Genomic DNA, 15,762 nt, shown 5'->3' with positions numbered 1-15,762 from the left:
CGACATTTTGCTTTTCAACTGAGATAACAAAAACTGTTGACACTTTAACATATGGAACTGACAGTTTAATGCCCTCGTGGTTAAGGTGTCCGAGGTGTATACCTTTTTCCCCCACCTTTCTAAAGCTCTGGAATCTCTCTCTGAAGGTAATGGATTTTTGGCAGTGGAGGCCTTAATTCCCTTGGGACCCTGTGAAATAGTTTCTGGGTCAGCCGCATGACTTTTGTATAGGAATTGGTGTGAATCAGGAACCCGGTAATACCGGTCAGGCTTGACTGGAGCTGGAGGTAAAGAATCTGGGTTAAGGCTGGCCTCTGAATACACATCATCCAGTATGTCCAAGACAGGAGGTATAGCCAGAGGCCTGTGCTGAGGGAGCAAGAGAAAATCCCTGAGCCTTTTCTTGGAGTCTGAGTACTCTTGGCCTTCCCAGTGGAAGTGTTCCCTCAAGGTATGCAAGGTTTCCCCAAAAGAGAAATCCTCAGGGGGGGAGACCGAGGGAATGGACTCCTCTGCATCAGAATCTTCAAAAGGGGAGTATGAATGTTCCTGGTCCTCAGAATGTTCTGAAGTAATGGAGGCCTGGTCCGAGGAAGGGTATTCTTCCTCCACTCTGGGCCTTTTGTCAAGAGGGGGGTTGAGAACCCCTGATAAGAGTAATCAAATCCTCAGCCATTTTGAGCATCTGCTTTTTAGGCATGGGGCCTTGAGTGGGGCCCTGTGGAGCTTGTCTTTTAGTATGCATGGCTGCTTTAGATTTAGTGAAAGCCTTAATGGAAAAAGAAGAAGAGGGCCTGAAGAGATCTTGAGAGTAGGCAGGCCTATCTAAACTCTGAGTTTCCCCGCCAAGAGTGGCTTCGGTATCTGTAGTCGGGGTGTGGGCCAAAGAGCCTGCGACCTCGGGCACAGAAGACACTGCTAATGAAGTGTCATCGGTAGTCAGGGGCTGCGTAGGCGCCTCGCTGAGAACCGGAGCACCTGTAGTCTGCTTTAGCGTGGTGTCGGTAGAAGTCGCGGACCTCATATGTCGGTCCTTATCTTTGCGTCTTTTACTCAAAACTGGAGTCGGAGTATCCGACGACATAATGTAATTAAACTTTATGCCAAAATAGTGTTGGGCAAACTCCGCCCGACGCTTAATAGTGCGTCTGTTGAATGTAGCACAAAAACGACAGGCCGAGACATCATTGTCTGGGCCTAAGCAAGGAATACAGAGGGAATGGAAATCCTTATGCGGTATTTGCTTCCCACATGAAATGCAATTATTAACTTTGTCTGACATCGGTCTGAGGCAAGAAAAGTTTCCCCAACGGGGTACTTGGCTTTTAAGAAGTCTTCGGTTGAAAAATATTCGTAATCTCAGGAGCTGGCCGACCGGCACTTGCGAACTGCTTCTGCTTCGGGCACCGCGCGGCAAGAAAGACTGAAGAAAATGGCGTTGGCTGGTTTCTTTATACCCCTGTCGCACTGACGTCAGGGAAGAAGCGACGACATCCGACGCCGGACCTAGACTTTGGAATTCGGCCGACCGAGGACCCGCCTGACGGCAGGAAAACCCATCTGTTATGACTGCAGCTGTATGCACGATGAACATCTTGTTTGGTCCACCAAAGCAGTTCTTTCTTTACAAAATGAGGAATGGAGTTACCTGGTAGACAGGATGGGAGTGCTGGGCGCATAATGATGTGCAGATCTTGAATCGTCCTCAAATGAAGCCTGGCATAAAAAAATATTCAGAATGGACGAGGCCATGAAACCCAGAGCCTTTAAGAAATTCCTTTGATGAAGTCATCTGTTCTTTTGAAAAGATTCAGAAAATAGAGACAATAAGTCTTCACCTTCACAAGTGGAAGGAAGACGGTCATTAAGTAAGTGCCCAGGCAGCATCCCAGGAATACCACTGTGCAAGCCAGTTACAGGGGTGGCATTTTTAGGTTTAGAGTGAATTCACGATGATGAAGATTCTTTGTAAACACTAAGATTGTCTGAAATCATGAAATCATCCAAAGAAAACAATGTGTATGACAAAGTCTGCAGTAAGCCGTTACTGGAACAAAGCATTTGGTGAAAACTTGGAACACTAGAAAATCTAAATGGCAAAGTAGAAAACTGATAAAGCCCAGAGTCCTTAAAATATCTGACTTTTTTGTGAAGAAGAAGGGGATAAACATCCTTTTAGACTAGATAGACCTACACAGCTTTTAGAGACAGAAGAGGAAATAGTGTCAGAAGTGTTAACATTGACTCGTGGAACGTCCATGAAGGTGTTCAGCCTTGAGAGATTCAAAACAGATCTTCAGGTATCTTTTTCTGGGCACCAAAAAGTCTTGACTGAAATCTATTTCTTCACTGATCTACAGGAACTAGTTCTATGGCACCCTGAAATAAGCTTGAAATGATAGGAGGAATCAAGTAAAGTCAGTCTTAGGGAATCTCTGGAATTCCAGTGGGTGTAGGGAAAGATACCTACTGGAGTTTGAAACCATTTTTATTATACCTAGTATCCAAGAGTTGTGGTAGATTCCCATGCAGGAAGGGAGGGATAGAGTTTCCCTGCAATTTTTTTTTTAAATAGGCCAGGGTGAAGAGGGGGTGGGGGAGGAAGTGTTGGCAAGGATAGTCACAGATTGTTTCTTTATGAATTGAATAGTTGAGATCTATCAGACATTCATTTGAGGTGTCCTTCCAATTTCTGTTTAAACTGACCCTTTGCAGTTTTTTGTTGTCTTTGGATGGCTTATGAAACGGGCTATGGATTAACTGGATAAATTCTATGAGACTTTGGAAATGGGTAGAAATAATTATTTAACAACTTGCATAAGTTTTCCTCTTACCTAGCTTTATAAACACTTCTACAGAAGAATTTCCAAATAACAAGTCTTTGTCCAAGGGTACATTTAATAGTTGTGCTTTAACATATTCTGGAAGAGAGTGCAGTCTTAACTAATCATGCCTCCTCATAACACTGCCAGTGGCAGCTGCTCTAGAAGCAGCACCCCCAGTATCATAACATTTTCTGGTGTGGTTAGCTATGTGTGAGGCAGAATTAAACATACCCAGCAGATTAAATTTAACATCAAAATTAGGAATGCTTGGAATAATTTGTCTCATGTTGTCTAAAATGGCCAAAATGCATTTTGCCATTCAAATGTGTCAGTTAATTGCTCTGAATGATCAGATGGCTGAGGTACACACCATTTTACCATATCTAAGACTGCACTGTCCTTGTCATTAGGAAAATGATTACAAATGGGAAAGTTCCTAGTTCCTTTGTTGGAATAAAGTGTAATGACAGCTGGATCAGCTATATAATTTTTATAAAGATATTTGAGAGAGTTGGGAGCTCTAAAATATATCCAACTTTTTAGCAGCTGAAGGCTGAGAGTCAGGCAACAAGGAAGCAGCCAGAAAATGATCTTCTAAATCCCCATAACACTAGAAGGCTAGGAAAAGGTTTAGGAGTGTCCATGTTTAATATCTTTTGGGAGTTAAAGACCTCTCTGTCTTCCCATTTAAACACTTTCATTTTAGCAATAGAATCCCCACACTAAATCCCCTAAATAGGGATACTGGAGGATAAGACTTCCAAGATGGCTACACATTGAGTAACAGTTTAATTTCAGCTCTCCCAGTGTGAAAACAGAAACTCAGAACAGAGAGCCAGTAAACTTATACTTTGGGGTAAATTTCAGTAACTGGCTATTAAATGCACTGCCTGGATATCAGCAAAAAAGAAATTCAGAAAACCTGAAAGAAAATCAATCACAAAATGTGAGGAAAAACACTGAGTGGGAAGAATTCTGCAGCTGGTGTTATGGTGCAAGTTCCAGCTTTGGTGCAAAGCATGACTTCCAGTAACCTACAGAAAATAAAAAAGTGAAATGTACTCAGAGATGATTAAAGAAATGAAACATTGAAGGAGTATATCAATTCAAATAACAAAAGGCTGTATAAAATGGAGGAAGCTTTAAAAAGATATTCAGATGAGGTTATAAAACTGCAAAAACCAGAGCTTGAAACGAAGAAAAGGCTGGCTGAATAGGAGACTGATCAAGAAGAGTTGCTTCAAAAAATAATAGAATTAGAGAACAGAGCACATATGGTAAACCTGAGATTTTCTGCTGTACCAGAGAAGCTGGAAGGAACAGACTGTATTAATTTTATGAAAGCACAAATAAGCAACTAGACTGGTATTCTATATCAGTAGTTGTTAACTGAAAGGGTACACTGTGTGTATGCTCCAAACTTGGCCATGAGAAAGCAACCAAGACCTTTAATAGTAAAGATGCAATCCTACCAGAAGAAGGGAATGATTCTGACAAAACAGTGGCAGAAGGATAAAATACTAAAAGTGGGAGACAGTGGAGTGTTTGTGGAAAATGATTACTCACTGTAGACCAGGCAGAATAGGAGTAAATTTATTTTACTAATCAGGGAATGTTGAGAAGCAGTTGTGAGATTCAAGCTGCTGTACCAAACTAGTTTCAAAATATTCTTTCATAGAGGGACAAAAATCATGTTTTGATGCAGAACATGTTAAGGAGGAAATACAAAAGTTTGTCCAACAAAATGAGAGTTATGAAACAGAATGAAATCCTGCTTCTTGTCTTTCTGGTAATAAAGATCACAGAAAGACTGTGTCAGTTAAACTTTTTCTAATGTTTCAATGGAAAATGCACGAGAGACAGAAAAAAGCACAAGAGTTGACTAGAATAACTAAGAGTACATTGAAAATGAAGCACAGACTGGATTTGTGGAGAATGGAGATCAACATGAATAAAACTAGCAACTTAGAAATTGACAAATAAATGTGCGATTACAAAGCTTTAATCATATTTGTGAAACATGACAGAACAAGAAAACTTGGAAATATTGGACTTTTTTGACTTTGTTGAACCTGTAGGAGACCCTAAATCATATGCCCTACTTTATGCCATTAATGGTTGGAAGAACATTTAAGAGTGGGAAGAGGAAAGAAAGAATTAACTATAAGTATTTATTTTTATTTATTGACATTTGTTAACCGGGTTTGTCTAGCTGGGCCAGACACCCATTTTCAGTGGAGGCCCGAGGAGAAAAGCTCCAGTGACAGACAGTTTACAATACATAAAAGTTCAGTTTATAATGCATAAAATTGCATTTTACAATACAAATACGTAGAAATTCACACTGTAGGATAAGAAAATGAGTAAGGTAAATCAGATCAGTAGATGTATACACAAAAGCAATAAAACCTTTTTTTATACATGTTCAACAAATACTACTGTCAGAGCAATCCATAAAAGTTTTGAAGTGGTGGAGCAGTGTGTGTGTTAAGGAAGTAGTATTTTAGGAACAGTACAATTGTGAGGTGTGAGAGATGAGAATGCATGTATAAGGTGGAAGGGATAGCAGGAGGTAGATTAATATGCTAAGGCAATATGAGAGAAAAATTGGAAAAGATTAAGATAAAGGATAATAGTGGAGTTAGGTAGGGTCATGACGTGTACAAGTTTTGGTGTTAAGTAAGTGAAGTCTGAGTTCTTTTTTTAAATTGTATGGGTTGGGTAATGGAGCATATGTGTGTTGGAAGTTTATTCCAAGCTTGCGACACACAGGATTTGTATAGTAGTTTACTGATTGTTTTCTTTGGTTGGTAAATGTCTAGGAGTTGCTGGTCTGAGGTGCAGTGTGTGCGAGTGGGAATATAACAAGTAAAACAAAATTTTTTTCTTAATAGTAGTGTTTTTTACAATGGATGATATAACCTGCATGCTATAAAGTACAGTTTTCTCAGTTATATTCGAGAGTAATGGGGATACTAACAAACAGGTGCCCCTGTATTTTTCCCTTATTTTTTCTTCTTGTTCAGTTTTAAGAAACGTACGTACTGCAATGTAAAAAAAGTCTGGTCAAAACTGCAGGATACAAGAAAAATTGCTGTGGGGACTGACAGGATTAAGGCCCCTGACTTGCACTAGTGATAAGTTTTAAGAGGAAGAAAATAAATAAAAAGAACATTGTCTAGCAAATAAATGAGTGCTTGTAGAAACAACTTTGTGTATCTGGTTCTCATGCCTTCATGCAGACAATCTAATAGAAAGCAATAAAACAGAATGCTTACTTCTTTCAATGGTTAGGATATGTTTTCTAAAAGCATTTAAGTGTTTTCCCGATCTGGGACAGTAATAAAGATAAGACAAAACCAAACAGCACTTAGTAGAAGCACAGGCTGTAAACATGCTTCTTAGCACTGACAACCTTCATTTTAGGTTAACCCAAGTCCATGAGTGCGGTTGTCAATCTGGGACAATTGTTCCTATTAGGAGGGTAAAACTTCAATATTTGAAAACGTTCATTGCTTTGTGTGCTAGTATTAAGTTAACAGGTTTTAGGGGTCTATTCAAAGCGTGTTTGTTTTTTTTTGTTTGAGAGCTTTCAATAAATCAAAAATCTTTGTAAGATGTGACATAGGCTCAAATGGATATGACAAGAAACAACTGTATAACAGATCAACCTACCAAACATTAGTGTATGCATGTTACACAAAAGCTGTAACTACGCATTTAACAAAAAAGCTGTTACACATAAAAGGTGGGAAAATAACTTTTTAACATAATGATGCTTTCTATATTACCTTTAAATGTAAATGGTCTTACAGATATATACAAAAAAAGAAAGAGCAGCGAATTATATTACAAAATGTGGAGTGCAAATAGCTATACTACAGGAGACACATTTGGAAAGAACCGAACATGTGAATTGATGGAAAAGAGGAGTACTTGTATTAATTGCAAGAGAAGCTCCAATAATGATAAAAGAGGATAAAAAGATAATAATGGTAGATTTGCAGTAATAAGGGTCTACTGGCAAAGGAGGGGGTTACAGTGGCATGTATTTACATTCCATCAAAAACTGCTATAATGGAGTTTAAGAAAATTCTGGGAGAAATAATCAGCTTTCAGCAGGGAATATTACTTGTATGTGGGGACTGCAATTTGATATGCAGCAATGAAGATGTAAGCTAGGGGCTCCAGAAGGGAAAATGTAACAAAGGAGAGTAGATTTTTGCAGAAATATATGAAAATATTTGGCATGGAAAATGTGAATTCAGTAGAAGGAGTTCAGTGTGAATTTACACATTATTTGCAAAGATACAAAAAATGGTCTAGAAAAGATAGAACACATACTTCACAGGAACATGGGCATTTAATTGAAAGTTTTGATATGTACAATCATGCAACAATAATAACTAAAATAAAAATGCAAGGTAATGAAATAAAAATGTGACACTGGCACTTTCCTACATATCTGCTGAAAAGAGAGGAATTTAAGGAATAGGTAGTGGAAATTATTTGGGAGTTATTAGAGCAGATATAAATTTCTTCCAAAAAAATAGCTAGGGAGTGGGATAAAATTGAAGTGGAGTTTAAAAAGAGGGTGGAAATAAAAGAGAGATATGGTTAAGAAGCAATAAAAAATATTCAGAGGAACTGACAAGGGTTAAAGTATTGCAGAAGCATGAGATTAGAAAGGCTGCTAAGCAACTGTTTTTTGATAACTTCAGGGCACAAAAACTTTTAGCACAACGACTCAGGCAACAGAAAGCTTAGGGATCCTACAACACTAAGCTTAGGGAGCCTATAACAAGTAAGACAACCAAGAGATCCTGCAGAGGTACTAGAAAACTTTCAAAAAATGTACGGAAATCTGTATAAATCAGAGGAATGTGGAAATCAAGAAAATATACAAATGGAAATGTTTACAGAAGAATCAAATGTGCCAAGATTAGAGGCAGATGAGGCTCGGTTACTAACAGGATAGAAGGAAATGAGATAAAAATGACTATGTATAACCAATCCACAGGAAAGTCCCCAGGAACAGATGGCATTCCTGTGGATGTTTGGAAGTTAAAAGGCATTTTAAGAGGACGAGAAGCACCAACATCCTGCAAGAAAGCGGTGGTGGCTGTAATACCTGAAGAGGGTAAAGACTCCTCAGACCCAGCTTCATACAGGCCCATTTCAATCTTAAACCGTGACTATAAAGTGTTTATGTCTAAAAGAATGGCAGAGGTGATGCCAAAATTGATAGATATGGATCAATATGGTTTTGTGGATTGGAGGCAAACATTTGACATTAACAGAACACTGATAATCCAGAAAGAAGTGGAATATAAGAAAATACCACATTTACTGGTTGGTCTTGATGCAGAGAAAGGATTTGACAGAGTAAGCTGCTAGTTTATGAGCAGGTGGAAGCATTTGCACTCCCTGATAAAATTATAAGGTTAATTAGGAGGATATATGAGGGATCGGAGGTGAAAGTTAAAGTGGGTAGGTTCCTCTGGTAATCTTTTTGAGCAGGGAACCAGGCAAGGGTGTCCTCTTTCTCTTTTATTATTTGCATTATATTTAGAACAAATGACAAAGAAAATAAGGGACTTGGAAATCCAAGGATATAATTAGTATGGTAGTCAAGAAAAGCTGGCTCTATTTGCAGATATTTTATAAAACCAGAAAAAGGAAATATCATTGTCGTGGAACGTTCTGAGGCAGTTTCAAATCTTTTCAGTATACAAAATTATTGAAGCTAAAACAAAGCCAATAGCTGTAAATTATGTACCCAGACACAAACTGGTTCAGCAATATCCATATTTATGGGGACATGATAAAATGAAGTACTTAGGAGTACGGACTAAAAAGGATTTTGGTGTGGCAGCTAAGGATATAGGCGAACAGATTAAACAAAAGATAATACAAAAACTGAGAAAATGGAAGCTATGTTTTATGGCTATGGACAGCAAAATATATTTTAGTCCCTTTAGTTTTATACACTGGTCAAGAATACTTTTATCAACCAGAGGAGAAGTTGTAGACACCAATTAATAAAGAAGTGAAGGATTTCATCTGGGAGGGAAAGATGGCAAGAGTCAAGTGGGATAAGCTGATTCTTCCTATAGAACAAGGTGGTCTGGGAATACCCAATCTGAAGGGGTATTTCAGAGCTACACAGTTAAGGCTCCTATACAGAGCACTATTAGAAACCTATAATTAAAAGTAGAAAGGGATGATGACGAAACAGGGAGAAGCTCAAGAAACGAAGAGAGACTAGAATTTTGGATGCAAATCTTTAAGGAGAATAACAATAACCATACATATTATTATATTCATAAAGTAGCAAAATGTATTCTAAGAACTAAGCTAACACGGGAATGGAGAAAGATTTTGCCGATAGGGATAACTGCAATTAAGGATACAGACAATAGGCAAGAAGGGGCTGGAATTTGTTGGATAAAAATGTCAAATTATCCAAAGTATTAGAAACAAATACTTAGAGAGGAAAAAGTAATAGAATGGAAAGAGGCTAAAAATTTATCTGGACTGCAGGTTAAAGATGGTCTTCCCTTATCAAGGACTGCTATCAGAGTATAGGCAAAGAGAAAGAAATAGGGGATCCTAAACAAAAGACTAGCCCTGGTACAGTTTTTAGTAAAATCCAGAAGAGAAGTTGCTGTTAAAAAAAAAAGAATAGTATGCACGGCCTTCTTATATAAGCATATCTACTCATGCCAAGAATGGCCATACAGCACATAAGGAAAACGCCTGAGCTTTGTAGACTGGCCGGATGTAAGGATACCCTGGTGGATAAGTTCTATTTGTGAGGAATACTGCAACAGTGATCTTACGAAGAACATCTGCAATGACTTGCACATAAAGGAGATCCAAAATGAAACAATAGCTTGAAAGAGTTGAGGATCTTGGGCGTGCATAATTCCTTTTAGCTCAAGTGTAGTGTTTACCAGGATGAGACAAATGCAGCATACATGCCCTTAGCACAGGAAGTACGGACTTTGAGAAATATTGCATGAGAAACAAGATGATGACCTTAAGTGTTCCACAACCACTGCATAATGACCCTCAAAACAAGTTCTGGAAATTAACATTCAAATATCTAAATCTGAGATAAAAAATGTTTGCTTTCATGTTAAAATTTCAGCTGTTTGCTTAAGTATCAAACCATATGGCTGCAACCCAACTGCTGTTCCAGACTAATTAGCAACTGGGAACTTTAGTGGTTATGAGGCTGCTGTGAAAGATGCACGGGCATCACAATAAGAAGCTACAATCATATTAATTGTGTTACTTAATTTTACCTTGTTTTGGCTGTTGAATGCCAGTGCACGAACTTTGCAGTTGTGAGGGTTAGTATATTCCTTAGGAATGTCTTTCAGTGCTCTGTGTGTTATGTGAGTATAACAGGGTTGAATAGAAAAATTTTGCCTGATGTCCGCCTTGTTCAGCACATCCTCAGTCACCTCCCAAAGGCCCATGGAACCATCTCGTGAACCTAGATAACACAGTTTTAAAGTTCAGATAAAACCCCATACTCTGAACTACATTATACAATACACATTTTACAGTATAAATGTACATTAACACCAACAGCAAACAAAAATAGAGAGGTAATGTGAATGGCAAAAATCCAGATTCAACAGTTTATTCAAAATGTTAACGCTTTCACAGTACTCTCTACTGCTTCATCAGACATACCTCACAAAATACAAAATAACTTCTTTTAAACAATTAGATGCATTACATCATACAACCAAACCCCCTACATATTAACATTTTAAACTAGAGTACCATATTTAATAAAAATATAAAAACTCAATGCAAGCTAAAAAACTTATATGAGTGAACATCTCCTAAGTCTTCTAGATTTAAGTATAGGCTTAATAGGGACTTCCCTTACCATGATCTGCTCTAAGTTTAACAATTCATTTTGTCTCCTTAGCCTCTGTTCTATTTCTTATATCCCCCATTCTAACACCCGGAAAGGTTCTATCTATAATGAGAAAGGTTAACTTATGTGATGTGTCAGTAACTGAAGATATGCCTAAACAAAGGATTGGCAGCCACCTGTTGCTGTACGTCATACAAATGTTCCCTAATCTGGTGCCTGAGCATCCTATCCATTTTTCTTGCATAAAAAGCACAACAGACCTGGCAAACTGCCAGGTACACAAAATGTTCAGTGGAACAGGTGTTCCCAACTTTAAAAATAAATTTTCTATGGAAATCTGGATGACTGAACCAACCGGCAAGATTGATGTAAATCACAATGATTACATCTACCACAGGGAACAGTCCCCCACTGATTGGACCTTCCTCCCGGATTCATCCTAGGATAGCATAATGTACTTTTTAAATTCTTCATATTTTTGTATAAAAAGCTAGGTTTTGGTCCAACAATTTCCCTTATAACTAGGTCTGTTGTTAATATTGACCAATGTTTCCAGTACACCTGCAATATAGGTTTAACATTGTTAGTATACTTAACTGCTACCCTTAACTTTCGTTTGTTGTCTTCAGAATGTCCACTACTACCTTCCTGGTCAACTCTTTCTGAAAAATAAGGTTTTGCTGTAGTGTTCCTCAAGTCTGTGGCTTCTAACATAATCTCAGAGACTCTGTTCTTTTTATATCCTCTATGCACTAGCCTCTCTTCAAAATCATTCAGCTCCTGATTAAATGCTGCATGTTCAGTATTGAGGCGAGATGCCCTCATGCTTTGTCCCTTAACAATATTGTCGAACACATAATCGCAGTATTAAACATTCTGCTAAAGCATTGTTAATCCTTTGAATCATCAGTACAGCATCATAAACACTGATCTGACTATACACCGTATCATCTTCCAAGAATCCTTTCATCTTAGAAAAATAAAATAATTGGTCCATTATCACAACAGGCCCACCTTTATCAGCTGGGCGTATACATATACTATTATCATTCTGCAGATCTTGTAAAGCCTTCATTTCACGTTTAAGCATATTAAAAAATCTACTATCTTCAGTACACAGTCTTTCAAACACAGTTAAAACAGCATTATTACTGGGCATAAAAGTGCTTGGTTTGGAAAAAGTAGTACAGTGCATGTTCATGCCAAACATTGTACTCAAAGTTACTGATCTGAAAAAGCACTGCAAATCTATAATAAAGTCCGATATATCAGCCTGCTTCGAAGGTATAAAACTCAACCCCTTCTCAAGCACAGCCACCTCATACCAAGCTAAATCTCTGCTAGAAATGTCCCAAACTATTGATCCATTGTATTCTGCCACATTCTTTTCAAAGTTCTCGTCGTCGGTTGTTCCTCTTCTGGTTTCCTCTTCATACGGATCCTGTTCCTCGACCTCTGTCTGCTGTTGTGCGAGTGCAAAACTATCGTAAAGGGTATACACAAGCTGTGGAATTATCTCCATACTCATGCAAAGTCATCTGGCACCCCTCTGGTGTTAGAAGCAGGAGGTGCCACCAAAGTATTGTCATTAGGAACTCCCGCTCCAGTTACTTGTAATATGGGAGTTTTCCTTCTTGCTCTGTTGAAATGGTTTGTGTCAATGCTAAACTGGTGAAGGCAGCTACACTAGTTGTAACATGCTTATTCTGACTGGTCTCCTCCAAAGTAGAACAGAGTTCTGACGATGAATCTGCAGTTGAACTCAAAATGTAGGGAGTGTGACTGAACTCCCACATACGTTGGAGATGTTGCCCCTTTTTCAGATTCCTGACTGGTCTGCAATGCGGGTGTTGTCCCTGATCTGCTCCACTGGATGCTGGATTGCCCCCGCTGTGTATACTTTGGCCATGCTAAAACATGACCTTGAGCAAAATCCCTCTTATCCCTCACAAATTTCTTATGCTTTTGTAAAAGGGCTTTTCGTTCATAGAGAGAAAGTGAATCCATAATAGCACTCAATTTACAGTCTATTAAGTCTATTGGAAATTCAGCATACAGCTGCTCTTGCAGTGAGTTAACTTCAGCCAACTCAATTTCCTCTGGTTTAAAATAGTCCACAATTAGCCTCATATTGTTAAAGCTAAGTTCATTATTGAGTTTCTGCCAGTCTGCCAACAACCTCGGATGAGCGTTTCCGTACGTTGGCAATCTTAGGACTCTAAGGCCCCTAGGTATACCACCAAACTTGATGAAAGCTTCAAAATGGAAGGGTTGCATCTGCAAACGATTAAGCTTGTATAAAAAATTGTCTGATTCAATAACTTACACAAACGAAAGGTATCTATTTCCATCATCATAACAGCTGTGCTGGTATCAAACAAATCACTGAGCAATGGGTTGGAGCTTCTAGTTAAAGATCTCCTAATTCTGTCCTTACATGCCACAGTTCCATTCTGAATACTTTCCAAACGCAATTCCTGCTCAGGCTGTACATCGGGGACACCCACTTCAGCCATTGCTTCAGGAGTGCTGGAACAATAAATAATACCAATGAAACCAGCAACTCCAAATAAATACCTCTATCAATACGAATAAAACTCCAACAGCAAAGAAAAAAAGAGAGGTAATGCGAACGGCAAAAATCCAGGTTCAACAGTTTATTAAAAATGTTAGCGCTTTCACAGTACTCTCTACTGCTTCATCAAATATACTCACAAGATACAAAATAACTTCTTTTAAACAATTTGATGCATTACATCATACAACCACACCCCCTACGTATTAACACTTAAAAACTAGAGTGCCGTAATTAAAAAAAATATAAAACTCAATGCAAGCTAAAAAAAGTAGTTTTGTACCTACCATAAATGTAGATGTTCGAGTGCTAATACAGCTGCAGTCATAACAGATGGGTTTTTCTGCCGTCAGGCGGGTCCTCGGTCGGCCGAATTCCAAAGTCTAGGTCCGGCGTCGGATGTCGTCACTTCTTCCCTGACGTCAGTGCGACAGGGGTATAAAAGAACCAGCCGACGCCATTTTCTTCAGTTTTTCTTGCCCCAGATGTCAGGTGCCCCCAGAAGGAAGGCAAAACATAAATTTATGTAATAATGCAAATGCAATATAATCAAAAAACAGTAGTTGCAAGCAAATACACCATAAAAGAACACCCCAATGAGGTTGTATGAGGAGGTGTTAGCCATTAGGTCTGTCCCAAGAGGGGAAGGAGGGAGGGAAACCTGGACTGCAGCTGTATTAGCACTCGAACATCTACATTTATGGTAGGTACAAAACTGTACTATGTTCATCGTGCATACAGCTGCAGTCATAACAGATGGGTAGAATCCCAAAGCTAATAAAGGGGTGGTAGGCACTAAGTGGAACTAGGAGGAGCCAGGATCCCCTGCAAGACTGCAGTGACAAAGCCCGCTCTAGTTTTGGAGTATAACGGTAGGTGATAGTGCTTGGAGAAAGTATGTACAGAACTCCAAGTGGCTGCTTCCAAAATATCTTTGGTAGGAACCCCCCCTGTGGAAAGCTGCAGAGGTAGCTGTGGCCCTTGTGGAGTGAGATCTGATGCCTGTAGGTACAGTTTTTCCATGAAAAGAGTAACAAAAGTGTATGCAGTGGGCTATCCATTTTGAGATTGTCTGTTTGGAAATAGGCTTCCCTTGAGGACCTATAGCATAGGACACAAAGAGTTGCTCTGATTTTCTGAAAGGCTTTGTTCTGTCCAAATAATAACAGAGCTGTCTGTGAATGTCCAAGGAATGTAGTAGTCTCTCCCCTTTGTTTTATGGATTAGGGTAAAAGGTAGGTAAGTGGATAGCCTGATTCAAGGCTACCCTGGATACTACCTTTGGCATAAATGAAGGGTTGGTTCGTAAGGAAACTCTGTCCTGATGGAAAATGATGAAAGGCTGCACAGCCATGAGGGCTTGTAGTTCCGAAACCCTGCGTGCTGAGGTGATGGCTAGAAGGAAGGCTGTTTTCCATGACAAATATTGCAGATCTGTTGAAGCAGCTGGCTCAAAAGGAGGTAGGGTTAGTTTTTCTAGAATGAAATTGAGGTCCCAAGCAGGTACTGGTTGCTTCCTTGGGGGTTTTATATTCTTAGCCCCTCTGAGGAACTGTCTTAAGAGAGGGTGAGAGAATAAAGGAGGATCTGTGTTGTACTCTGCAGAAATAGCTGAGGCATGGATTTTGATGGAGGAAAATGAAAGTCCACTGCTTAGCAGCTCGGCTAGGTACTGTAATATTTGAGGTAAATTCAGTATTCCAGGATTCTGACCCCTTTTCTGATTCCAGGCACAAAACCGTTTCCATTTTGCGGAGTAGGCTTTTCTAGTAGAAGGCCTTCTGGCCTCCAAAATGACATCCTGCACCTCCTTGGAGAGTAGGGTCTGCTGTGAATTTAAGGAATCCTCCATGCGGCTAGATTGAGTGTTTTCAGCTGACTGTGAAGAGTTTTGAAGTTGTGCTGAGTCAGTAGAAGAGGCATTAGAGGCAGGATCCATGGTGGGGAATGCGTCAGGCTCCTCAGGAGTGGGTACCAGTGTTGTCTTGGCCAGTCTGGAGCAATGAGAATCATCTTTGGTCTGTCTGCTCTGGCTTTTAATAGAACTTTGGGCAGCAGTGGAAGAGGTGGAAAGGCATAAACCGTTATTGTTGTCCAACTGAAAGAGAGTGCGTCCACTTTCCAGGACTGTGGATGAAAGGTCCTCGAGCAGAATTTTGTCAATTGGTAATTTCTGTGGGTGGCAAAGAGATCTATGTCTGGCCTTCCCCATGCTTGAATTATCATTGTAAAAACTTGAGGATGCAACTTCCATTCGTGTGGATCTGTCATATTTCTGCTCAGGTTGTCTGCCAGCGTGTTTTCCTTGCTTGGCAGGAACTGTGCTTGAAGTTGGATTTGTAATTCCAGAGCCATGTTCCAAAGAGACATGGCTAGCCTGCATAGGGGGTATGAATGGGTTCCTCCCTGTTTGTTTATGTACCACATCACTGTGGTGTTGTCTGTCCTTATCAATAGCTGGC

At 39.4% G+C, this 15,762-nt stretch overlaps 1 protein-coding gene across 1 annotated transcript in view; it reads right to left on the bottom strand.

The window, feature by feature from the left end:
• The window catches only part of DCAF12 (DDB1 and CUL4 associated factor 12), a 1,353,454-nt gene that overhangs the window by 528,560 nt on the left and 809,132 nt on the right, over positions 1-15,762 (bottom strand). The window contains exon 5 of the mRNA XM_044078016.1: positions 10,136-10,329. Coding sequence (XP_043933951.1) covers positions 10,136-10,329 — 194 coding nt within the window. The remainder of the gene's footprint in view (positions 1-10,135; positions 10,330-15,762) is intronic.

The sequence above is a fragment of the Protopterus annectens genome, chromosome 1.part1 (assembly GCF_019279795.1).
Source record: "Protopterus annectens isolate FY-2018-M chromosome 1.part1, PAN1.0, whole genome shotgun sequence".
In the NCBI taxonomy this organism is placed as follows: Eukaryota; Metazoa; Chordata; order Ceratodontiformes; family Protopteridae; genus Protopterus; species Protopterus annectens.
The sequence above is the reverse complement of the archived record's forward strand: the minus strand, read 5'-3'. Positions and strand labels throughout refer to the sequence as shown.